The sequence below is a fragment of the Rhinichthys klamathensis genome, unplaced genomic scaffold (genome assembly GCF_029890125.1).
Source record: "Rhinichthys klamathensis goyatoka isolate OS25496 unplaced genomic scaffold, OSU_Roscu_1.1 h1tg000217l_1, whole genome shotgun sequence".
NCBI lineage: Eukaryota > Metazoa > Chordata > Actinopteri > Cypriniformes > Leuciscidae > Rhinichthys > Rhinichthys klamathensis.
This window is the reverse complement of record NW_026606742.1, coordinates 268,910-294,786: the sequence shown is the minus strand read 5'-3', so window position 1 is coordinate 294,786 and position 25,877 is coordinate 268,910. Positions and strand designations below refer to the sequence as shown.

General features: G+C 39.9%; 2 protein-coding genes and 1 long non-coding RNA gene across 4 annotated transcripts; all 3 read left to right on the top strand.

Annotated features, from left to right (window-relative positions):
• Nucleotides 1–2,136: 2,136 nt before the first annotated feature.
• Nucleotides 2,137–9,632, top strand: shisa7b (shisa family member 7). Of its 2 annotated transcripts, XM_056264171.1 has the most exons (5): nt 2,137–3,144; nt 3,336–3,493; nt 5,926–5,982; nt 7,410–7,595; nt 8,714–9,632. In XM_056264171.1, the coding sequence occupies exons 1-5, from the start codon at nt 2,465–2,467 to the stop codon at nt 9,538–9,540; spliced, it is 1,908 nt and encodes a 635-aa protein (XP_056120146.1). In that variant the 5' UTR covers nt 2,137–2,464; the 3' UTR covers nt 9,541–9,632. The 2 variants fall into 2 exon arrangements, with proteins under 2 accessions (XP_056120146.1, XP_056120147.1); XM_056264172.1 differs by lacking the exon at nt 5,926–5,982.
• A 3,646-nt stretch (nt 9,633–13,278) lies between these two features.
• LOC130097378 (uncharacterized) lies at nt 13,279–17,930 on the top strand. Its single transcript, XR_008808297.1, has 3 exons — nt 13,279–13,687; nt 13,996–14,105; nt 17,443–17,930. It is a non-coding gene; the product is annotated as an uncharacterized LOC130097378 (long non-coding RNA).
• Nucleotides 17,931–17,977: 47 nt separating this feature from the next.
• On the top strand, nt 17,978–23,996 carry znf865 (zinc finger protein 865). Its single transcript, XM_056264167.1, has one exon. It carries the CDS (start codon nt 18,224–18,226, stop codon nt 22,730–22,732), a length of 4,509 nt encoding a protein of 1,502 aa, XP_056120142.1. The 5' UTR covers nt 17,978–18,223; the 3' UTR covers nt 22,733–23,996.
• The last annotated feature ends 1,881 nt before the right edge of the window (nt 23,997–25,877 follow it).

Here is a 25,877-nt window from a genome sequence, read left to right as displayed (position 1 = left end):
TCAGCCTGGATGAAACCGACTGGAGTCCCAGCCAGGAATAGGAAGTCATCATCTTTTCTAAAGCAGACGAACCATCACTGTTTTTGTGAGCCAGGGGCTTTTTGAAAGGATGTTGATTTGCACAGATTGAAGATTTTTTCCTTGACTTTTTGCTACCAAAACCAGTGCCAAACACTAACCGTGCCAACCAGAAGCGAGAAATTATTTCACCAGTACTTTTGCAATTTTGTTCATCCATTTAACCACAATTTACACCAACTTTAATTCTTAATTTTCATCAGTCTCTTTCACTACTGAATAGCATGTAATAGTTCCCAAGGTGTATCGTTTATATTTAAATCATTTAATTTGAGTCGCACACAACAAGCAGCTTTTGCTCCCCAAAATAGGGAGACCAGTGCATTATTGGTTAAACATGCTTTATGTAAGAGTGACCGTTACGAATGCATTAGCCTGAGAGAGTTCGGCTCCTGATCGATTGATCAATGGATGGACGGGCTTATGGATGGCTGGCACAAGCCTCATTAAACTTTCCAAAGTGAGCTGCTGCTAATTCTGTTGATTAGTCGTCCGTTCCTCTCACTAAGGCCCGTTTTACTCTTCCTATCCATCAGATCTCTTTAGTCATCCATCTCGTTTGCTCCTCCCACCTTTACGGACTCTGCACATTTAGAGCAGAACCCTCAGGAGTCTCTGAAGGGTTTAGATACTGAAGCCATACGTCTCATAGCCATACTAACGTCAAGATCCCTGCCAGCGTTGAGAGGATTCGGCTTGACCATTCTAGAACAGCAGATGCATGGGTATATTCAGGAATATTTTTCGAGGTCTATATGTTCGACGGTGGTCCAGGTTTGACGTTCCGTAATCTGCCATATTCACCAGCGAGCCATTGACGCGTTTACTGTGTTGACAGTGGGACGACGTTTAAAGTTGTCCCACTACTTGAAAAGACGCTCTTTAACACTTAGGATAGGTCTTTTGGTGCGTTTGGTTGACGGTCCACACGTGTTCCACATTGACGGATGAATCCCGACTTGTTCATGCCTGTTCAGTGGGCTCAACCATGCTGTCCTGCCAGAACTGGGCCCAAGCCCCCGTTTGTTTTATTCTGTTGGGTTGAGCTAAATCCAGAGCAGAGACACTCACGCAAGAGGGTCCAACACACATAGACCCTCAACCTTTACCTAGACTCAGTCCATCCTTCCATTTCCTTTCTTCCTTTCCTGAACACTTCTTCCTTTCTGGCCTGACTTGTGTCGTCAAGCCAGGAACTAATATATACCTGCTGCTTGTTACACTTCGCGAGTGCCCTAACCGACCTACACTCTTCCAAAGCCTTCGTAATGAGCCTTTGTTCCGTGGTGCCACCTTTAGAAAAAAGATCAGCTCTTCCCCATTTCTCTTGAACTCTCGAAAGTTGCTCTTTCATCGCTTCGTCCTACCTTTATCTCTAGCCTCAATAACTTCCTTCTGAAACTCGAAAAGATGAAGTACTTAGTATTTTTCTTGAGAACTGACACTGTTAGCTTGATAATTTGGACCGCACAACAGAACCTCAATGACCTTGAAAGGTGTTCTTGTTAGTCTTGCAAGATATTCTCATTGATGATTAAAGCCTAAAGCGCCAACCGACTGAGATTTGTTTACAAGACAACATCAGTTCTTGAAGCTGACCATGACAGTTGTTTACAAATCACACAGAATAGCTGAGTAGTATTAACTGTTTCTTTCTATATGGTTGGTTGGTTAGTGAGTCGAGAACTGAAGTGCCAACCAGAATAAAGAGCATTTGGTGAGATATAGTTTACACTCAAACAGAAATGTTTACATGTTGCCCATAAGGTGAACTCAGATTGAGTCTTGAATGAGTTGTTTGTGCCATAGATCAGTTCAGTTACACAGACTTAAACAAAACCACCTTTAAGAGGAAGTTCCCATGACTTTGACACTTTAAAAAGTTTACATTGTTAAAATATACGTTTTGTTTACAGAACTAAATTGCTTGCAACAAAAGTCAAATACTTTATTCATTGTCATATTTCTAAAGCTGTTGTTTTTTTAATAGAATTTTCTCATTGAGAAGATTCCAAATATTTGATTTTGTGCCAAATCAACATTTTCAAGCATTCCAACTCTCACCCATTAAGCATAAAACTTGTACATAGATTTACCTCATTCTTGTTAATAATTTCCTCAGAAATATGTTTACACCCTAACTGCGAGTCTCATGCTTTTTTCTTCATCTGAACTCCCGCACTTGGATGTGTATTTTGCATATGAAATCATTTGCATACTAGTGTATGCACATGTGGAAGAGATTAACTTGTCTACATGTCTTATATAGTGCCACATTGACTTGCAAATTTTGATAGACGTCAGCTTTTTGTAGGCCTCGGTAGTCTTTTGTACAAAGGCTTCACTTTTTTTCATCTTTGATAAAAAAAAAGTCCCCTGTATCAAGATGCCACCCGCTGCCATCTTGCTTTTCTTTCTGTTCTGCCCTGTGGTCTCCACAGTGACTATTACCTCGGAACGCTCCTCTGTGAATGGGGGGCCGGTGTTGCTTCTGTTGCGAGGACGTGGCCGCAAGGTCCCTCAGCCTGACATGCGGGACAAGGAGGCTGCTGCAATGGCGGCAGAGCCAGAGGCAGCCGAGATCCCTCCAAGACCCCTGCCGCAGATTATGCTACCCCGCAATGTAACAGCCGATGCCCTGAAGCCCCCGCTGGGAGCCGCACAGGTGGCGCCTCCACCTCGGCGACTGGTGGACGTGGACGTGTGTCAGGGCTACTACGACGTGATGGGACAGTTCGACAACACTTTCAACTGCACCAGGGGCACCTACATATACTGCTGTGGCACCTGCCATTATCGCTTCTGCTGTGAGCACCAGCGCAGCCGTCTAGACCAAGACTCCTGCAATAATTACCGCTCACCTGACTGGGCCGTCACGACGGGACCCGTCACTCATCCCCCGGTCCGACACGACCCAGATTTCGACCCGCTGCAGCAACAGAGCAACAGCACGGCTTACGTCATTGGGGGAGTCATCTCTTTTACCATGGCTGTGGCCATTGGGATTAAAGTGGCCTTCCATAAACTGTCTCGACGACCGAGGAATAGAGACATCAACATGCCTAGGTGAGTGAAAGGCCCATTATGACTGCACTCACAAAGTGGAAGGAGACAGTGCTGTACACATCTGAGTCTGCACCAGTGACTGCCATATGAAGAGATTCGTTGTGATTTTGATGTCAGACTCTTTCAGCTTTTGCTTTTTGATTTCGTCATACACTCATATTTCATTTTTACTATTTACTCTCTCTCTTCAGAGCGCTGGTGGACATTCTGCGTCACCAGTCTAGTCCGGTCCAGCAAGGAGAGAGGAACAACAGCACGGTCCTAACAACCGCCACCTCCAGTGAGGGCACACTGGGGCGGCCATTGAAAAACTTCTACACTCCTGCCCTCCAGAGCAAAGATAACCGAAGTGAGTCTATCTCACCCACACATAAGAGTTATAGATCGAATAACAGCAAAATATTAAGCAAAGGAAACAATGGATGTATGCAACGTATATAAACTTGCAGGGGAATGAATGAGCTGATATAGAGAAATAGGCGCTTGAATTAATCAACAGCATAGAAATGAAGTCTGGAGGCATGATTTAGTCGACAGATTGAAAAGCCTGAGTGTATGAGGTAATGTAGAACAGAGGATGTGTCAGAAATGAGTCACATTAATCTTGCTTCAGAGACAAAAGATGCTATGTAATAACCACATGCAAAGAGAGCAGCAGTAAAGGAAGTAAAGGATTGACCAACATCCATAACAGAGATACTTAAAGTATGCAGCACTTTTAGAAAGTGCGGAGTAATCAGGGGCCAATTAATAAAATGTCTGGTAAAATATGGTATTAGTTGTGATACTTGATTTTCAACTGATTTAAAGAGTGCTGTGCAGTGCATTCAGTTAATTGTGTGTGTATATATATATATATATATATATATATATATATATACACACACACACACACACATCGAAATGATTCAACCCCCATTGCAAATCCGGTTAATTGGCCAAATTTACAGACTTTCAAAGGCTGTTTCCAATGAACAAATCAAACTAAAGTAATTGAAATAGCTCAACACAACAAATGTTTCAAGTGGTTTCCCCATATCCAACTAAAAATGCAACTTTTAATGACTTCCGCAGTCTCAAAATTATTTAACTCCCTCAATAGAATCTCGGTGATGCTCTGGGGCTGCTTTGCATCCTCTAAGATGCTTGCCATGAAGTGGTTGAATAATTTTGAGACTGCAGAAGTCTAGCCTGGGTTTCCCCATACTGCCTTTGCGCAGCGCGATTTTATTCACGCTGCTAGGCAGTCTGGATACCATGGACCAAATTTTCACCTCAGCGAGGGGACCAATCACAGAATGGGGAGGGAGCAGCAAGACGATGACTACGTCTATGCGATGCACCGATGCACCGAAGCAGTTTGTTTATACCTATGGATCAAACATGGCAGCAGACGCGAAGTTACCTTTCGATGCAGCCTTAGATATTGTTCTAAGTAGTTTAGAACACAAATAAATCTCTGACCCATCGTCTTCTTCCTCGTCTAATTTCATTCTCTCTACATACGTCATCTGGTATAATTGAAACGATTGGCTATGAGCTACGTACAGGCGCATTTGATAGACATTCGTAGCACTCAATAAACGGCTCTGGGCATTCGTAAACCACGCCTCAAATACGAGAAAATGAACATGTGGTTCCCAGACCACGTCTCAATGTCAATGAGACGTGGTCTGACGTTAGCCAGGCTAGCAGAAGTCATTAAAAGTTGCATTTTCAGTTAAATTTGCATTTGCATTAAAGTTGCATTTTTTGTTAAATTTTGGCAAACCTCATAAAAAAAATGTGTTGTGTTGAGCTATTTCAATTACTTTTGTTTAATTTGTTCATTGCAAACAGCTGAAAGTCTGTAAATTTTGCCAATAATTTTGATTACAACTATGTGTGTGTGTGTGTGTATATATATATATATATATAAATAGAAACAATAAGCACTTCAATAAGCACTTATTTGAAATATACTTTAAATCTTTTGTAACATTAACTTTACTGTCACTTTTGATTCATTTAATGCATCTTTGTTAAATAAATAGTCACAGTATTCATTTCTTAATCTTACTGACCCCAAACTTTTGAATGGTAGTGTATATATAAATGCATAAAATTAAAATTTCAAATCTTCAAATTTTTAAATTCATATGTAAGAAAAGAAAAAAACCTATTTAATCTCAAGGATTTAACCAACTATTTAAAACTGTGGAAACCAAAAGTACAATTTTACCAGTCTTGAAAAAAAAAAAAAAAAGATAATAAATTAATATTATGGGGATGCAACGCTCATTGTCTATGCCTGTGTTGGCTAGCCATGATTTCATAAATGCTCATTCTAGGATTCGGTCCATTTTGTGTTGAATTGCCTTTTTCCACTCTCAAGTTTTTAATGTTTGGCTACATTTGCTAAATGGAACACACGCAGTTTGAATGTGCCACAGGTGGTCTTTCCAATCAGTGGTGAGAGTATTTTAGTGGCACCAATCAGTTGTTAGAATATTTGCATATAATTGTTTTCACCATTATTGACAAAGTAGTACGACTGCATTGCAAGTAAGCGATGTGGTACAGCATGACAAAACTGCTTTAGACTGCTTCAATCATTATAACAGGAGCGTTACACATCGCATTGTGTTTTTCACTTGCTGTGCTGATAGACATTCGGGAAATTCTTAAAATTGTGGTGACAGGTCAACCAATATCCATGTTTCTAAGATTAAATGTGCATATAGGCCTCAAATGTATTTTATGAACTGGGAGTGGGTCGGTGTTCACTTTGCTCTCTTGCAGCTGGGAAACACAGTTTTGGCCAGACTGGGTCCAGTCCTAAACACACAACTACAATGGGTAAGCCAAGGAGCTTAGGCAGAGTGTGCAAATGTGTTGCTTGTGTGAGAGCACCAGTAAGAAAGCTTCAGTTTTGTCTGTGTGTATTTGTCACTGCCTTTGCTTTGGCCTGGTCTAGTTGGTTCGAGTGTGTTTGCGCGTGCCCTCCCACTCTGTCGCTACCCTGAGCTATTTTCTTGTTGTTTGTCCTGCACCCAGCACTGTTTGCACCAGTCAGCAAAGCTTCAGTAACTGTGTTGGCATGCATATAAGCAGAATGCCAAATATCATGAAGAAAAAAATTCATGAAGAAAAAAAGTTTTTTCTTCATGTTTATGCATAATATTATATTCATATTTATTGCAGTATATACAGTATATGAATATGATATTCAACCAATAGATTGGGAGAAAAAAGTCCTGATGCTGTGGATTGCAACTTGTGTCCAGGTACTCACAGTGGAAAAAATATCTATCTATCTATCTATCTATCTATCTATCTATCTATCTATCTATCTATCTATCTATCTATCTATCTATCTATCTATCTATCTATCTATCTATCTATCTATCTATCTATCTATCTATCTATCTGAATTTCTTTGAATTCATGGCTCACAAACCAGATAGATAGATATATTGTCTATGGTATTGGCATTTTCAGATGTTTTTTCCTATTATAACTATTGTTGTTGTTATTTTTGGAGTGTTTGTGACCTTGAGGGTTGGTGTGGTGTGGGGTGGGGGTGTAAAACCAAATAAGGAATTTTGTTCATCAACACATTTTGTATAATGTACATTTTTTAGTTATTCTAGATAGATAGATAGATAGATAGATAGATAGATAGATAGATAGATAGATAGATAGATAGCAACAATATTAAAAAGCATTTAACTTTTAACTTCATGGGTCAAAAAAGCACATATTGCATATGCCATGATGAATTAGGTTTAGTGATTAAAGAACCGGACTCTAACTCCAAGGTATTTAAGTTTAAATCTCAGCAAGGATGATCTATGAACTAGAGAATTGCTGAGTTCCCATGTGACCACTGTGTCCTTGACTACATTTAATCTGCAGTGCTTAAACCAAGGTTGCTCCAGGGGGACGTTCTCTGTAGTATGTGTACGGCAAATTACTGTAAGTAAAAAGTGTCTGTGGAACAAATTACTACATGAATAAGGATATTATCATTACATGAGGATATATTAAATTTAGAGGGAAAGTGAAGCGATGAACAGTAGGCTAGGCACACAAATGTTCCAATTGCATTGTAAGTAATTCTTAGACATCTTCCCTTGTCATTTAGAGAATTGGGGCAAAGCTTCAGTGTTCCAGTCACCCACATTTAATTAGACCCATATATTCTACATTCGACCCAGATAGATATGCTTTGAACACATCGGTTGTTGGTATTTGTCTTATTCTTCTTTGTTCTCCACTCTTAGAGCGAGTTCAACGCATGAACAACACCCAGTTGGTCTCCACAGGAACACTGATGTCCAGCAAGCACAATAATTCTGGCTTTCACCCCTCCTTCTCTCACTCCTTCCACAACCTTGCCCAGCTACCTCCATCATACGAGACAGCCATGAAACCAGAGCTTAACCGCTACAGCTCCCTCAAGAGACTAGGTGAGTGTGTGTCTGAAAAAGAGAGTGTGTAATTTCAACGCTGCTGCTACTACTCAGTGGGTCTCTGTGAGAGAGTGTAGCAAGCGGTCAACTGTTACTTTTTTTTAGGAAGGATGCTCTGTGGCATTGGATAGTTTTTGCACATATCATTTTATTGTATATACAATTCATATTATTTTATTTCAAATATTTCTATTGATCATATTCAGTCATATTCAATCACTGCCTGAAAACTATAATTGAAAGAATTTAGAAATGACTACATCAGAATGTTGACCTACGGTTAAAAATGGCTTTTTAAAAAGCGTTGGGATCGGCCCCTATTATACCTAACATTAACATACATTTCATATCTGGATATTTTTAGTCGGGTAACATTTTAAACCTTCAATGCAACTCCAGTGTGATCGGGCGGTGCGATCTCACTTACCAGCACAAAACGCTAATCACCATTGACATATTACAAGAGAGGTTATGTTAAGCTGAAATTATATTCATTCAATTGAATTAAATACATTTAATAAGCATTCATGGATAATTCAATTGAATGCTGTTCATCATTTCTTGCATTTCCTTTTTTTATGAACTCTGTAGTTTGTTGAAATAATCTAAAAAAAATAGCAGATATTGACTAAAGATAAAGCATTAAATCAGTTTAAAAATGTTCATTCTTCACTGTTCATTGTTTATAAAATATACAAATATTTACATCAATATTCAAATATTAATAAAGTATTAAAATATAAAAAATGTTTTAGTACATGAGGAAATTACCATTAACAACCATGAATTAATGCCGGTCATTGTTAGTTTATCATACCTAATGCATGATTTAATGTACAAAAACTGAACATTATTGTGAAGTGTTATCAATCTGTTACAAATCTGCAACACAGTGTTTTTAAGTGATTTTTTTTTTTTTTTGCATTGCATTGCATAACTGAATACGAGTAACAAAAACACATGTGAATGTTACACCTTCATTAAATGTGGTCAACATCTGTCCCATACAACAGTGCATTGTTTTAATGCGGTCTGATCACTAAAACGCATGTCAATACCAGGTGTAAACGGTCAAATTTATGAATGATATTTATTTTACATTTTCCTAACTACAGAAAAAAACCTGGATGAATATTCCGGATATTACACCTCCAAGCGAAGGCCAAACAACGCCCAACCCAGCTTCCACTCCTCCCAGCACCACCTGCCCTGGGGCGGTGACTTCACACTGGGTGCCCGGGGAACCCTACCGCTAAACATGTCCCGCACGCGCATCCATGTGCCCAGTTCCACTTCCACCCCCAACCCCTACCCTTTACCCCAGACACAGTACAACCCCACCTTTGACACAATGAGTAAACCGCCTCGCCGGGTGATGTCCCAAGACCAGCTTCTGGCACTGGGGGAGGGGAACACTCTCTCACGCCTCTCCAAGAACCAGCAGCATCAGTATTACAAACCCATGACCACCAGCAAGAGCTCCAATACCCAGACTTTGCGCAAGTCTCACGAACGCCTCCTGGTGTCGCCAGACCGCCTGGAAGAGCGAATGATGGCCGATTATAGCGGGATGGTGTCCACCGCGTCCCGTCTCTCCTACCACCAGAAAGCGCAATCCCAGCAGAACGTGTGCGTGACGCCCTCACTCGACCGCCATCACATGATCAAAATGAATTCGCACCCTACCTCCGGCCGCGAGCAAGACCACACGGTCGCTGGAATGTCGTCGGGTCACGGGGCTGGGACTTTGGGATGGGGGGACGTCCACGGCTCCGGAGGAGGGCCTGGAGCGATGGCGCACAGCGCTCGCCGGATGGCCTTCGCCAACAAACGCCAGAACACCATCGAACAGCTGCACTTCCTCCCCGGAGGAGGTGGGGGAGGGGGCGGGGGTGGAGGTCAGGCGCTGAGGACGGGGAGCAAGAACGAAGTAACCGTGTGAGCGCAAAAAGAAAGACGGAAGATGGTAAGGAGATGGATAAATGAGGTGTGATTGCGCAAGCCGAAGGAAGGGGAGAAAAAAAAGGCAGAAGAATGAAAAAGAGGAAGGAGATAAGAAGGTGGTCAGGAATGAGGCCCATTTGAAGAGAATACACAGTGTATCACTATTGAAAGAAAGAGGAATATGAGAATATGAGACTATGCCCTAAGTGATTCTGTAGATCCCTAAATTGTCATATCTCAACAAACAGAAAAGTGAAGAGGGACTCAGGTTTCCTCTGACATGTGTGTAGCAAATAGTGTCATGATGGCACCATTCAGACATGATCTGAGGAGACACAAAAGTGAAAAGGTTCATTATTAGAATAGGCCATTTTTTCTCTAGTTAGTGCATTCCAACTAATGTAAAAGCCAATTGGTTTAGGGGTTACTTTTTTCTGAATCCAATGACAGCAGTTGACCTTGCCTCAGAGTTTGCCAAAGTGTCATTCTCAAAGAGGTGTAGGTGTGTGTCACCTTCATCAGTAAAATAAGAGAACAATGAGATATACCGGATGAAACTGACAAATGTCCAATAGTGTCCTGAATTACCTCACGGAAACTATGATTTGACCGTTCTCAAATCAGATTTGACTTGACTTGGAAATGGACTGTGACTTGCCATCAAGCGCAGAAAATGCTGGTACGTAAAAATCGTCAGAGAGAAGAACTTGGAACTTGAAAAATGTCACTCGTTTCGTGACCTGACTCTTTAGTCTGCACTGTTAATATGAGTCCAAATGCCATCAGCCATATTAGAGCTTATTCATATGGAATACAATGGAGGAAAACATTTTCATTGGGAAACGGGTGTTATATTGTTGATCAGAGATTTTTAGCATCTTATACTCAAGACTGTGAATCAAAGTTGACATGAATACTTTTTTGCATTGTGGATAACATTTTGGCTGTTTTATAATATAATCAAAAGGCTGTCAGATTGATGGGTAAATCAGGTCAGAAATGTTTGAGTAGACAGACATTTGGTAACCGATGTCAGCCATTCAAAACTGATAGAAGTCATGCCTCTTTCTTGCATGTTTGACCAGTCAGAGAATAGCTTCGTATGACGGCATCAAACGTTCCGGAGTTGTTCTGTTAAGTGTTAAGAGCTGAGATTTAATCATGGGCATGCAGTATGTCAAATAAGACCGCATAGTCTTCACACTTAATTTGCAACTCAAGCTGTTGTATTGAGGGGGACTGGGGAAAGGGTTTAGTTATACAATGGACAATTTAATCCAAGGGCTATTCTGAAACTTCTTCATGTGTGTCTGTGCTTCCGTGCTCTTACGGCTTTTTATCTTTCCCCGTGGCACGGCTGTGTGGAACATAGAGGCTACATGCCAATGAGTGTACAAAACAGAAAAATAGAACAAAATCTGCAAAGCTACTTCAACACTCTGTGTCACACTAAGATGCATTATTATCTAACCGATGAGTTAGGATTTAGGAGTAAAAGCTGTCTTGTTTATCTATATTATATTCAAGAAAAATGTCTTTTTTGTTAGCGATTTCTGTGTGTTTTTCAGCTGTCTCCACATCAAATGGACACTGTTGTGGTGGAATGTCTGAGAACGACCTGGCTGAGCAAGATTATTGGGCCATAATATAGTATTTTAGACCACTCTGCAATGTTTAAGCTTTTATTAACTTGTTAATAAAACTGAAGTTAAATATGTTGAAAAAGGAAAAAAAAAAATTTGAATTGAATCCCGAATGTTCAAATATGTACACATGCCAATTTACGTGCATATATATATAAATATATATAGTCATCGATATTATTCATATTATTGATTATTATTATCATTGTTTTGTTTTATTTTTTTCTGTGACTTTAGAAATTGTTTTTATTCCTGTTTTCTGATTATATTTGAGTTTATAGTGGATTCTAACCTTTGTAACTCAACAAAAAAGCAGATGCAATCATAGTGAAAAGACAAAACGCATGAAGATGTCAAAGCCAGTGTTGATGATGTCATATTGCTGACTTCTGATGTCAAGGTGTGTATGTGTCCAGTTTGTGTGTCTGTATTTGTGTGCTTGTGTGTATTTCAGTGTCTATTTTGGAATGCTTTATCTCGCATTTTATCTGACTTTTGCTTTGTGTGAAATCAGAGAATGTGCATTTCAGAAAACCCAAAATATAATTTTATTTTTTAAGTGAGTGTCTCTTTGAATGCAAAAAATAAACAAATCATTAAAAAAATTGCTGCATTCACCAAAGTTATGAAAAACAGAATAAACAACCACAATTTATTTAATTTTTTTTTTCAGGATTATTTCTTTTCTTTTAGATATGTTTCTTGCCATGAAATACATAAACCTTGTTGTAAATTTTATGGGGGAAAATGCCACAATGCCATGCATAAAATATCTACAGCAAAAACTTTAATTATTATTTTTTAAATAAAATTCTCGCCATTAAGAAAGAAGTTGTTTTCTGGAGATTGACACGTGTTCTTTTTCTCATGAATCATGAAATATGTTGGTTGGTTTTTACTTGTATATGTTTTTGAGATTTGTTTTAAATCTCAATATATAATGTGCTGAGTATTTTTAGCCACTCTTGTATTAGACTAATTGTTTGTTTACATCGGCAAAACAACCAGTGGATGCAACTCGCTTTAGCTACTTTTGACTAGTGTAGAATGCTTTAGATTAACAATGAAAAAGAAAGAGAATTAATTAATTAATAATAATAATGTAATCGCTGATGTAATCTAAGAAATTGTTTCCCCACATTTACATTCCCATAAATCTCAATTTACCATTATCCTGCATTCATAATTTTTTTTTCATTTTCTTTATATCTGGTCTAAAAATTAGTTTAAACCTAATATATATATTAGGTTTAAACTCATTTTTATATAAACTATATATATATATATATATTGTTTGTTTGTTACTGCTATAGTTTTATATTGCTGTAGTGTGAATTATAACTGTTCTCTGCCAAACACGTTTTCAGTTCATGTTTATTAATCTAAAATGGGACGTTTCAGGTTCTTAAATGGTTCCTAAGGGAGACGGACGAGCCATCACCGGCATTCGCCATTTTGAGGGGCAGGGTGGGCGAGGACCTTATGTTCTGGTAGGGTGGCGCGGGGGGGAGACGGCGGCGGCGGCGGCATGTTGGTAAAATGGCTTCAGAGAGGTGCTGTGCACTGCAATCCTTTCCAAAATATATGTGCAGTCTAAAATGCACCGCGCGCCCTCTCAAGGTGAAATAATTGTTCTAATTACTTTGGCTCGCATATGTGTGGAACAGCTGTTCTGACTGGCTATTTTGTATCAGTCAGTGCGCAGCGCGAGAGAGAGATGAAATGTGATGTTTTTAAGTCTCGCGCGGCAGCTCGTGAAGTGTGTGCTTTGACAATGTGTTACTACGTCACAGAAGTAACATATTTAGGACGCGCCATTTGTTGTTGTTGTTTTTTTTTTGGCACTGGTTTTCTAAACCGTTAATAACATTACGAGACCACGTCATGCCGACAATTACACAATTCAGGATGTTTTGTTAAAATGACACGCCATTACCCTGTCATCCTAATGCATAATAGAATGAACCTGTGAATGAACAAAAAAAAAAAACTTTCTTGACCCCACTTCATTACATACTGGTTACAGTGTGCTGACATTCTCTTGTGCTAAGCATGACAATGTCGGACGTTTTAACATGTAACACCACCCGGAACTTATATCACTGCCCGGAAACGACCACTGTGAGGCGAACAGAAGTACCCGAAGGAAGACGGGGGCACTAAAAATTGACACGGGGCGGAAAATATTTGGCCGACCATAATCCGCAAAAAATTTTGCGGAAAACGGACGGGAGGAGCAGTTTCGGTCGCAATTCTACGACGAAAATGATATCGCGTGAGGTTGAACGTTAGCGAGCGCAGCCAGCGGAAATTGGGGTTTGTTTAACGGATCGAAAGCGATGGAGAGGCCTGCGAGAGTGTTTTTCCACGGGATGGGGAAAAATGACCTGCTAACCTGAAATCGGATACCGCCTTTGTGCACATCTACGCTTTCGGCGCCCTTTTTAGCATTATTATTTTCACGCTTTGCTCTTCGAGAGGACTTACTCCGTTCACGAGCAGGTGTGATAACAAAGCTTTTGAATGCATTCTGTTGCGATGTAAAAGGGTACGACGTCTTTATTTAGCTAGCTAAGAGGCTAGCAGAGTGAAGTGGGCTTATAGCCTGAATTCATATGACGGGCTGTCTGCACTCACAGTCACTTTCTTGTTTATGTTTATGTTTTTCTGTCATTTAGTTGGCCCCTACGCAACGAGTAGCATACGTATATTTATGCTAAATTCATGCATGATAATGCCAAATTGTTTGTAAATTTAACATTTCTGATTTTGCTCTAATTTTTATTTTGAAACTTTTTGGTCTGCCATAGAGGGATGTGATTGAGAAAGGGAATTCGGCTCTCCCCCTCTCCCTCATCCCCTTCACAGTCAACACAAATATCGCGGATCAGCGCTTTTCTTTCAACCTGCAGAGGCTTTGGTAAGTTTAATTTCAGTTCTACACTGGAGTTTAATTGTAACTGCATGCAGATTTTGTCAGTGATGTTGACATGGTGTCGTCATTTGCTGAGCTCAGGTTTTCATGTTTCACCCTCTATGTATCTGAGTATTGTTTTCTCCCCATGCGTTCTCTTGTTAAGAGTTATTTGGCACTTTTTGTTTACATCAGTGTTTTAGTTGTATCTTATTTACTTTTGACGGGTATAATGACTTGATTTTGACACATTTGAGGATTTAACTAGTGAATGTTTTGACTGGTGTGGTTATAACGTTACTTAAGTGTTTACGGTAACGCTTTACAATAAGGTTTCAGTAGTTAACTAGTTTAGTTAACATGAACTAAGAATTAATTCATAGTTCATGTTAATTCAATCAACATTGTTAATTTCAACATTTAGTAATACATTAGTAAAATCAAAAGCTGTATTGGTTAACATTAACAAAGATTAATAAACACTAACAAATGTTCAGGTCATTGTTAGTTGTTGTTAGTTGATACATTAACTAATGTTAACAAATTAGACCTTATTGTAAAGTGTTACAGTATTTATTTGTCTAGCTGTCTTTAAAAAAATTCAAGGTGAATGTAGACAAATTCGGTCACTTTTGTCTGCAATTAACTTGTTTGTTTATTGAAAACGTGCTGTACAAGTGTGAATCTGTGTGATTTTTTTTATTACATTGAGTAAAACAACCAGTGGTCAAAAAAATGATTGGAGTGTGTAAAATGTGTACAGTCTGTTTACTTTTTTGCCTGGTTATTAATTCTGTTAAGTAATGAATAATAGTTCAATAAACAATAATATAATTTTTTTGCTATAATATTTAATATAAACATTTTTTCACAGTTCATCGCAGGCCTAAATGGACCTGATATCCTTATACTGATTTTAAACTGGTAACATGTAATTTGGCTTAGCCCTCAGACGTCATGCATTATGGTTTGGTCTGTCAGTATTACTATTAGGGCTGGAACTAACGATTATTGCTTTTCTTTTCTTTTAATCGATTAATCCAACAATCTAACGATAATTTTTCCCTCGTGGTAATCTATCCATTTTTTTCTAAAAAGTTAATTAATCCTTTGGTTAATTTACCAATAAATAATAATCGCAACTAATCTATATATGAATTTTTAACTTAATGATTATTTAACACAAAAGATAAGGTTGATGCAATCTAGGCTTAATTAGGAAAGTTGATTATAGGGCCCTATGAAATCTATTTAGGTTTTTTCCAAATTCCGTCTTTTTCTCCATTTTAATTTTTCTGGACTCAATTTTAATGGTTAAATTATTAACCCAAAGCAAAAAAAAAATTAGCGCCCTATGAAATTTTAATTTTCATGGATTCCATTGTAATGGTTTAATAACATTTTATTAAACAAGCATGTCTAATCAATTGAATTCATAAAAACAACTTTATTTTTTATTTTATTTTACATAATAGGGTCCTATGAAATATTATCAAATTAAAATTAAACCTATCATTTTTTTGGCAAACAAAGTGCTGCACAACAGAGGTTTACTGTTCAAATGAAAACATGGAAGAAACATTTATTATTCCTTAAAAAATAAAGTTTTAATAATAATTTATTATTACTACTACATTACGGCATATAAGACATTCTACTGTACAGTAGTAATATAGCCTATTTATGTAAAAAATTTCTTCAAGTTAAACCGGAAATCCTATTTTATGGGTTGCCGTGATGACCTTAAAGTTTCTGTATGTTTATGATATGATGATCGTTTTTTTCTCAAATGAAATGGTAAAATGCTCATGAAGTGACTCAAAGCAGCTCTGCTGCTCTGGAGATGAAGTTCATGTTTTTACGGCAGAGGCTGAAAACACCGTGAGTGTATGTGTATTAGACGAAACTGCACATCTGCGCCATTCATTCACAAAGAGACACAGAATGCAGGATTCATATTTAAATGGTCTTTTGCAGCTTAATATTCACTGATATTAGTCCATATTGCGATTTGATTTAAGTTTACTGACAAAGATTTGACAAATTCCGTGATTCCGCATTATACAGAAAATTTCATTTTTATCACTGAATTCTACGATTCCGTCCGCGTTTTCCGCATTGCAGAAATCGTGGGGCCCTATGTTATTAATGTTGTGGCCCTATGTTATTAATGAGTTGCGTGCGCTGAAGTTAAAGATGATCAACGGCGCGCTTTATTACCGCGTTAATTCTTAACCAAACGCATCTCTATATGAGATAAATCCGATATATATACACAAAATAAACATATTAACTTAAAATTGCACAAAACAAAAGGCCGCAAATGCTCAAGTGAACTTAGTCATGAAGGTGTAACTACATTGTGGATGCGCTCTTCCCGTAACAACGCGCTAAAACGTACGTACAAAGAGTTCACAACATTCTTTTACAGTAGTGTTTTCGTTATAATTTTATGTAGCCTAGCCTATGTGATAGACTTAAGCTGCACATGTTGCTCTTAACTGTATTTTCCTTTTCAAGTGATTCCAATCATAATTCAAGCAAATCAGAATCATCATGGCGAACATTGAGCTTCTGAAGTGTCTCAGGCTCAGCTGAAGGAAATAATCCATTATTAATCGGCTTTAATATATCAATTCAAATTTTATTATCGAGTCGATAACATCATAAAATTAACATATATCGGCCGATGCCGATACTCTGCCCCATATATCGCGCATCCCTACTTTTTGGAAGTGATCTCGATGTCGAAAGGTATTCTAGTTTACCTGAAAATACCCTATTTGATCATTTGTTTATTTATTCAAATAAAATCAGGTAAATTGGGCATTTTTTTAACAGCCATTTCAATGTTAAGTGTCTTACCTGACATGACCCTATTTATTTATTTATTTATTAACTTGCAAAACTGTGAAATTTGTGCTTTCTGTTTACTTTGATATAAGGATTTAAAATTGACACTCAAGTGTATCAGTCTGGATTGGAATGTGTGAATGAATTGTAGACAGTTTCATGATACTCAATACCAGTTTCAATACCGCAGGAAAATCCTTTGGGGAGTGTCCATAGAATTGCTCATTCTTCTTTTTGTTAGAATTATTTTATTATAATTGTTTTAACTTGTTGTGTATATGACTTTTATCTTTATCTTCATCTTTAGGATTGTTTTGAGATAGAAAGGTATTATTTGGTTTGTGGATTGGTTTAAAGTTATGCTGTGCCTTAGCTTTGTGAGTCATTGCTTCTCATGTCTTGATTGTACCATCTTTTGTTTTGAAATATAGATCCTTTGATTGAAAGCCTTACTATTTTTGATCTCTCTCTCTCTATCTTTTTTTTGAAGGACTGACAGGGTGCCCACAGAAGAGAGAAGAACTACTTGGTCATACCACTGTGCTGTGTTTGTGGTCTCTCCAGCTGAGGTGTTAAAGACAAAGGTTGAATAGACTCTGTGGACTATCTAACCTGTCACCTTTTAACTCCCGACTTGAACGATTGAAATTTGCTCACCACAATTTTCTCTTTAAATGAGGACATTTCTGAGAAGTCACAAAGTGGAACCATTTTATTCAGAACTTGTCAAAGGAATACACAAATAGCAAGGCAGGCAGACATTCTCTCATCGCTTCTGTTTTAAATGGCTTTCAACACTAAAGGATTTGCTTTTTAGTGATAAACACATTTTGTAAAAACATATTTCATATGGTAGTATTAGACATGTTTTTACTGTTTTAATTGTAGATATAGTCATTTGGAAGACCAACGCAGACCTGTGTTTATTGCATGATATTGTAAACCAACTTTTTTTCTTATTTATAGATTATTATTTAATCCAAGACTTCCAGATTTTCTCACGTGTAGTGGCCCATTACTATAGTCAAAACTCTGTTTGTTTGGGATGGACAGTCACAACATCAGACAAATTACTCCCACACAGACATTGCTTTCTAAAAACTGGAGCTGCTAGCAGATTACTTTAAAGCTTTATATTAATTATTAGTGGCCCTAGTGGCAGATTTTTTTTCTCCACATATTTTAGGTTAGATTACGTTGTCCACTTTGCTGCAGTACCAGGTGAACAGGGATTAAAAATCCTAAAAACGCCCCTCTACAGTGAGAGGGAGATGTTTCAGTTTGGAAAGTACCCTATGGACATTTTAGAAATGCTTAGTGGACACCAGGCTCACCAGTTCAAAGGACTGGGGCTGGAAAGACAACTGCAGCACCAACAACAGGTCCAACTTCAGCACCAGCAGCAGCTTCAACAGCAGCAGCAACAACAAAGTGAGGCATCTGGTGGCCTCCTGTCTGGGCTTGGACTTGGTTCCCTTCAAGGATCTAGAAGTAATGCATTTGCAGATTCTTCATCCTTATTTGCCAAAATGAGTGCGCCCCCTCCACCTCTTCCACAACAAACTCAGTCCTCATCGTCACAAAGCACACGCAAATCAAGCAAGATGAGCAGCGGCAGTGGGAGTGGCAGTTCTGCCTCTGGCTATCCACAGTTTCTACGCACATTTCACCCTGCTGAGGCTGCGCTAGCCCAGGAGCAGCTTCACTCAGGAATGGGGCGTTTCGATTTTGCTGGAGGAAGTACTGGAGGAGTTGTAACATCTGCGCCACCACCACCACCCTTGCACCCTGGTCTCTCTGTTCCTCAGCCTTCTCCTGGACCATCCTCGTCATCCCCCTCCCCTTCGAGTTCAACCACCACTTCTAATAATCCACCCAGCAGTAGCAGCTCAGTGGCTGGATTAGTCGGAGCCCAGTCTGATGCAAGAAGTTTACACCAGCAGTTCAGTTGCATGCTCGCTGCAAACCAATACCTGTTTTCTGGAGTGCCCACAAATGCCAGTTTGGAACAGTTTCTAGTTCAGCAGGGTCCCCATAATCATCTAGGTCTTGCAGATTCGAATACAGGTCTTGCTCCTCCTCCAGCCCTTCATCCTTCCCACACCCATGGCCATCCAACTCCCCAGCCCCAACAACAGCAGCAGCAGCTGCCACCTCATGCGTTGTCCCACCCTCACAGCCATGCCCATCCACACCACCCTCTACACCCTGCCCCCCAACCATCACCACTTGGTGGTTTTGATTTCCAAGGTATTCCTGTTCTTTCGTCTAATCAACTGGCTTCCCTAATGCAACAAGAAGCAGGCCTGCCTTTGCCACTCCCACTCCATCTCTCCATACCAAAAGATGATGGCAAAGGAGATAGTGGATCTGGGGCTGGAGGAAGTGGAGGTAGTGGCAGCAGGAGAAAGAAAGCCATGGCTGGCTACCTGCCCCAGAGGAAGGCAGAAGGTAACAGTAGCAGCAGTACAAGCAGTGCTAACTGTCATGGCAGCTCTGGGGCACATGGTCATGATGGGTCCTCTGGTCTTGTGGGAGGAGGTGGAGGGGTTGGAATGAGGGGTCTTGGTGGTGACCCCTCCTCCATCCTCTCCTCATCAACACCATCCTCCTCTTCTTCAACTGTCTCCTCCTCTTCTTCCTCTGCCCCATCTTCAAACTCTGCTTCTGTGCTGGTATCAAATATCTCTCAAAACCCCAAGCCTGAAAACCAGCAATCAATGACTCCCAATATCACACAGCCTGAGCAAGAACCTCTCTTTCATTGTGGAGAGTGCGGCAAGTCTTTTAACCACCTCCCAAGCCTTCGTCGACACATACGCTGCCATGAAGAAGATGGCAGTCGTCCCAACAGCAGCACAAACACAAACCCGAGTCATCAGCATCAGTCAGATCTCCCCCACTCAACACAAGATGGAATTTCTCAAAATGCTCACCACCAGCATGAAAATCCAGACCCCATGTCTTCCACTTGCCCAAGTCCAGATAAGTCATACTGTTGCAATGAATGTGGAAAGGGGTTCAAGAAGAGAGGACACCTGCTTCAACATGGCATTATCCATTCTGGAGCTCGTCCATATGCATGCTCTGTTTGCGAGCGTTCGTTCAACCGCAGAGAGTCTCTCACTCGACATGAGAAAATTCACGAAGAGAAGCCCTACCGCTGCCCTGCTTGTGGCCGCTGCTTTAGAGAGAGTACTTCTTTGCTTAACCATGCTGCATCAGGTGACTGTGGCAAGCCAGGGAGGAGGTCTAGAAGCAGTGATGGTAGCTCAATAAGTTCAGTAGAGGGCAAAGTTGAAAGTGATTTTTCAGGTGGACAAATGACTGACTCAAAAGAATTAGTATTTTGCAAGAATGAGGAAAGCACAGCAGGGATGTCTTGTGACAGTCTGTATTCACAAGGAAGAAGTGCTAATCAAAATCCTGTGGGCAAAACTGAAGAAAAGTATAACCCTGAGTATTCAAGAGATCCTTACCAAACGTCATACAGGGTTGATGACTACCGTCGTCAACAGGGCAACCCATCATCCTACTCTGGAGACTCCTGTAGCAACAGCATGTCAAGTCCGGCGCTTAGAAAAGCTCCTTTAGCCCCAACACTTCATCCACACCCTCAAAATCAGCAGCACCATCACCAACAGCAATCTCATCTTCCTCTCTCCTCTCTTTTGGATGACTCTGAAGATGAAGTCACCAGTAGTGCCATGTCTGCCATTGCTGCAGCTGCTGCCGCCTCTGTCTTGCCTGCTGAAATGAATAGTACTGGGGGACGAGAGGAACGGAGAGACATTATTGGAGGTCTGTTAGGAGGGCTTGGCTTTGGGTCTATGGGTGCCTCTTCGTCTACATCTACAGGAAATGGTGGGAATGAAGAATGCCTGAGTGGTTCAATGATACCTTTATCTCACCCTACCCAACAGCCTAATTCACAGAATGCCAACAATCCTAATGCCAAACCCAAGCGGCCACGAAAGCCAAGACAGAAAAGAGAGCCGAGACCTGGTGGGGCTCCAGGAGAAGGAGTAAAACGTCGGAGAAGCAATCAGAGCGGTGCTGCTGGAGATGGTTCTGAAAGGCCTTATTTATGCACTGTTTGTGGACGGGGCTTTAGTAGACGTGAGACCTTACGTCGGCACGAACGTGTGCATACAGGGGAAAAGCCATTTCATTGTGACATCTGTGGTAAAGACTTCCGAGAGCCGTTTCATCTTACCAAACATCAGACTGTTCACTCGGGGGAGAAGAACTACAAATGTACCCTTTGTGGAAAAGATTTTGGATATGCACAGAGTCTAAAAAGGCATGAAAAACTGCATCTACGGGGAGATTTCAAGCCGAGGCGGAGTAAAACCAAATCTGCTGCAAATCAAGGGGGCCCTGCTAATCAAGATCAATCTGATCAAACCAATCAAACTAATCAAACCAACCCTGGCGCTTATTACTCCTATTCTCAGGATAAAGTTCAAGGATCTAATGCTAACACAAGCAACCAACCCCCTCCTAAGTTATATACATGTGAGATTTGCTGGAAATCCTTCCGCCATCACTTCCACCTAACTGCCCATCACCAAGCCATTCATGAACATGGTGGGGAGAAACTGTTTTCATGTGAAGTGTGCGGTAAGGCATTTTCTTACTCCAACAGCCTGACCAGACATAGATTATCTCAACACGGTTTGACTCGTACTGGGCCAACAACACAACCAACAGGAAGTGAATCTATTGGAACTGCCCCATCTGTCTCTGAGAGTGAGGCTGCAACCAATGCCCTCCTTCATATAACACCTGAAAGTGGAAGTCATGGAGTACAACAGCCCCATTCAACCATCGCTCACACACAGCACCCTCAGCCTGCTGGTTATTCTCCTCTCTTTTACACTCCAGAGTCAGGACATCACAGTTCAAATGTCAATTCACATCCCCAACATCTGCACTACTCAAACCCCACTATGGGTCCCCTCCAGCTTCAACAGCCAATCAGCGGGAAACAGCTAATTTATTCAGGGGTACCAGGTAACACCCTTCATTCCACTCCACCCCATATCCACATTTCGCCACCCCAGCACTCTCATCACCACCAGCAACAGCAGCACCCTTTTTCAATGCAGTCTCAACATCTACAGCAAAGCCCTCAGGCCCAGGGAGATGCCACACAAAGGAAGAAAAAAAAAAGAAAGAAAAAATATAAACTGGCTAGTAGCATGCAGTTGATGACTGGATTCAGTGCTTATGAAATTGCTAGAAGGCGTATGTATTTAAAACGAAAGAAGTGCAGGCTTCAGCAGCAGCTAAAGCGAAAGAAGTGGATAGCTCAGCTGAAATGGGCCAAGTTTACTGGAGGAGGGCTTGGTTTAAATGTAGGTGGAAGCACATGGCGTGCAGGGCGGTTAAGGTTTAGAGGCCTTCGGTCTCTCATCGTCCCCTTAAAGTCATACTCTTGCCCTGTCTGTCCCTTTACCACTTTTTCAAGCCACATAATTCTTTCAGTGCACCGTGTAACCAGGCATCCACCAAGAAAACATGGCCGTCAGACTCGCCTGCGCTGCATAGTCTGTGGAAAACGCTCTCGAAGGCTACTGACAGCTCTCCGTCATCGGGCCCACCACCTCTCTCAAGGGGCGTTCTCTTGCTCTCGATGTCCCTCTAGATTCTGGAACGGAACCCTCCTGCAGCGCCACAAATTTGCTTGTCGGCGTGTCAGTAGAGGAATCAGAATGTCAATAAAGACAGAGGACCAGATTGAAAGATCAACAGTTGTGACAGGGTACAGGCACTAAGTAAACTGACATCTAAAAAAGTACAGGGATAACATGGAAATAGGCATAGAGGATTTTTCTGGAAATTGCCACACATTCAACTCCTTAAACGTGGTCAGACTATAACCAAGGGAGTGCCTCTTAAAAATAAAAGACTCAGTTGATGTGAAAACAAGCCTGTACCTAAAGAACCATCCATTATAGACATGGATCTCTAACACGGTTTCTCCAAAGGGGAAGAATATTCTAGATTATGGAACTGTTTTTGGTAGCACCTTTGTTGTAATGGTAGCATCTCTATCCTCTAAAAATGCATTCATTATGTATTTTCGTAACTTTATTTGTGCTGCAATGATGGATGCATACCAGTGAAAGTGAACTAATTTGAACAGTAACAATCTATTCTTTAAACTAGTTTCCCCCCAGTACTCAGAGCTTAACGGTATAGCCCTTGTTTACGCTCAAATATACGTAGCTTTTTTGTTCATTGTGGTGTTGCGTTTTGTTTTCCCCCTTTTGCTGTCTTCATGTTAAAATGCAAATGTTCGATCTGGAACTGAAAGTTACTGGTTTTGGGAAGAGGATCAAGTACATAATGTGTGTATTCCCTATGAACAACCTCAATTATGACACTCCAGGTTGAATTCAACAGTGTCTCAAAGAGGACTCTGCGGTGAAATTGTCAAAATGTGCAAAATATTCTACAGAGTTGATGAGAAGGGGACAGAATGGTGTTGCTAATGCCATGTTCCTGTGTTTAATGTCATTGTTTTTTTTTTGTTTTGTTTTTTTAAAGAAATATGTAAAGAAACCTTTGCAGGTGTTTCTATGGCAAGTGTTAATGTCTTTGGTTGCGAGATTGGCTAGCGGGTGAGAGGAATAGCCAATCTGTACTGTACAATGCGTATTATATTTTATTATGTAACAGTTTTTCTTTTTTATTATTCAAAGTATATGTTTTTTTTAAAAATCATTTTTACTATTTTAGGGGTGGGTGGGTATGTGGCAGGGCCTGTCATTGTAAGATGTGGGGGATATATGTGTCGGTGTTATTTTTTTTGTTCCCTGCCCCTTTGATCTGTTTAACCCAAACCACAGTTTAGCCCAGCTTTCCCAACACTATTGTATTCATTCTCAATACTTTTACTTAGCTCTACTGTCCCAATGTTTTCCTCAGTAAACTAAAATACAAAATATAAATACTAAACAACTGTTTTCTTTTTCTGAGTCAACAGAAATGTTGAGTTTCTCAGAAAGCAAATAAAAAGATAGGAAATGTACAGTTTTTGTTCGAGTATGTTGTATTTTCTTTTGAATGTTTATGGGAAGCAGAGCTCTTCCTCTTCGTGGCGGTGAGCAGATTGGATTAATTGGTTATTTATGGCATGTAGGTTAAATGATTTATAAACATCAAATGAAAGGATACAACCAGGTGTTACGCATCTGGTGCCATGGTGCTGTGTTCAGTGGGATGGTGCTGTTTACAGCTCACATGTGTTGGCACATGCCCTATGCAGTGCCACACACTATTAGAGTTGGGGGGAAGAATGCCTTTAAGGGTACTTTGGTTTGGTGTGTCAGAGGAACACAACCGTCTGTTCACTTAGTTTTTCTCTCAGTGTCTCCAAGCAAAAGTTTAATGAGTTCAATACAGGACATCATCTCACATGGCCTAATGGAAATTAACATGAAACTGCAAGTTGCAAATGATGTCCTCTAGGTGGCAGTAATGTTCTCTGTGTACAGTGTGTAGCTGTGGCCTCAGAAATCAAATCAACTTTGGCCTTGCTAGGCTTGTACAGTGCAGACTGTTGAACACATCATGCACAATACCAGTGATTGTTTTTTTTTTTTTTTCAGGACCATGCGTATTGTTTCAACTTCGTATAAGGACATTTCTAATTTAAATTCACTGTAACAGTCTTTGTATTCTCATGTTTTGTTTTAGAACTTTTCTCCTTTACAACCAGGTTGAAAGTGAAAATCCACATACAGTTTTCATACAGAAATATCAGGCAAAGCTGTGATTTACTGCCCTGAAATATATATATATATGTTTTTTTTTGCTCTGCTCAGTTTTTCACCATTTAGGTATTGATCCTTGTGAACGCTTGTATGAAAACTTCATTGTAAGCCAACGTGAAACATAAGTCTACATGCTGAGCAGTAGCCTAAGTATAATAATGTAAATCACTTAATTTGGTACCTGCCATATAAATAGAATTCTACCCCAATAAAAATATTTTAAAAAACTAATTTCATAACATAACTGAATAAGGACCTTTTAAAATTGACTCATGAGGAGTAATTTCTAGCCAGTGACATTTTGAGCTGAGTATAACTAGGAAAAAGTTATATACATTACAGAAATTGCCAAGCTTTTTAAACGTTTTAGGTTGACTTTACCAGAACTAAAAATCACAATTCCAGAATTCTCTGATATTTCTGTTTTCCGTGACCATGCAAATCCTGAGTAAAGAAAGACTTAAAGCCATGGAAATTCACTGGTCAAAAGGTATCTGATCCCTCCATGCTTGTCATTTAAGTTACAAGCATGTTTTATTATGCAGTTGAAAATATTTATGCATGAATAAAATAGTTAAATTGTTTCATCTAAGATTATTTCCATTGGTTCAAATTGGTTTCATTCATATACACACAAAAAGTTATTTATAGTGCATTGCTCCTTCCTCTTCTCTGCATACAGCTTAATAAAGATCAGATGTTTTAATTTTATTTCAAAAGTATATAATCGTAATTTGTCCCTTTAAATAGTGCATAATAACCCTATCAGTTATGTAGACAAAAACTTCTATTAGTATGCATAACAATCCCTATGGATGAACCTCCTTCGAATTTGTTTTCATTTTTAAAAGCGCAAAGGCAGATTCCATTTGATCTCTGCTTCTGACAAGAGTTGCCGGCTCTAATCCACAAAGATCTCGCCAATTCGTCTTTGCATGTTGTTGTACACTCATCTCACGCGGCACTAGCATGGGGAAAACTCTGGGAGGAGCGACTGACCTAGTTTTGTCCAATTGGATCTCGCGAAGGGCAGATACTGACCTACTTTAAGCCAATCGCGTGAAGGAGAGGCCGCCGGTAGGTAGCGATCGCGCGTGCCTGAGCCATGTGCTTGCTACGAGGTCTAGTGCTGGCCTTAAGG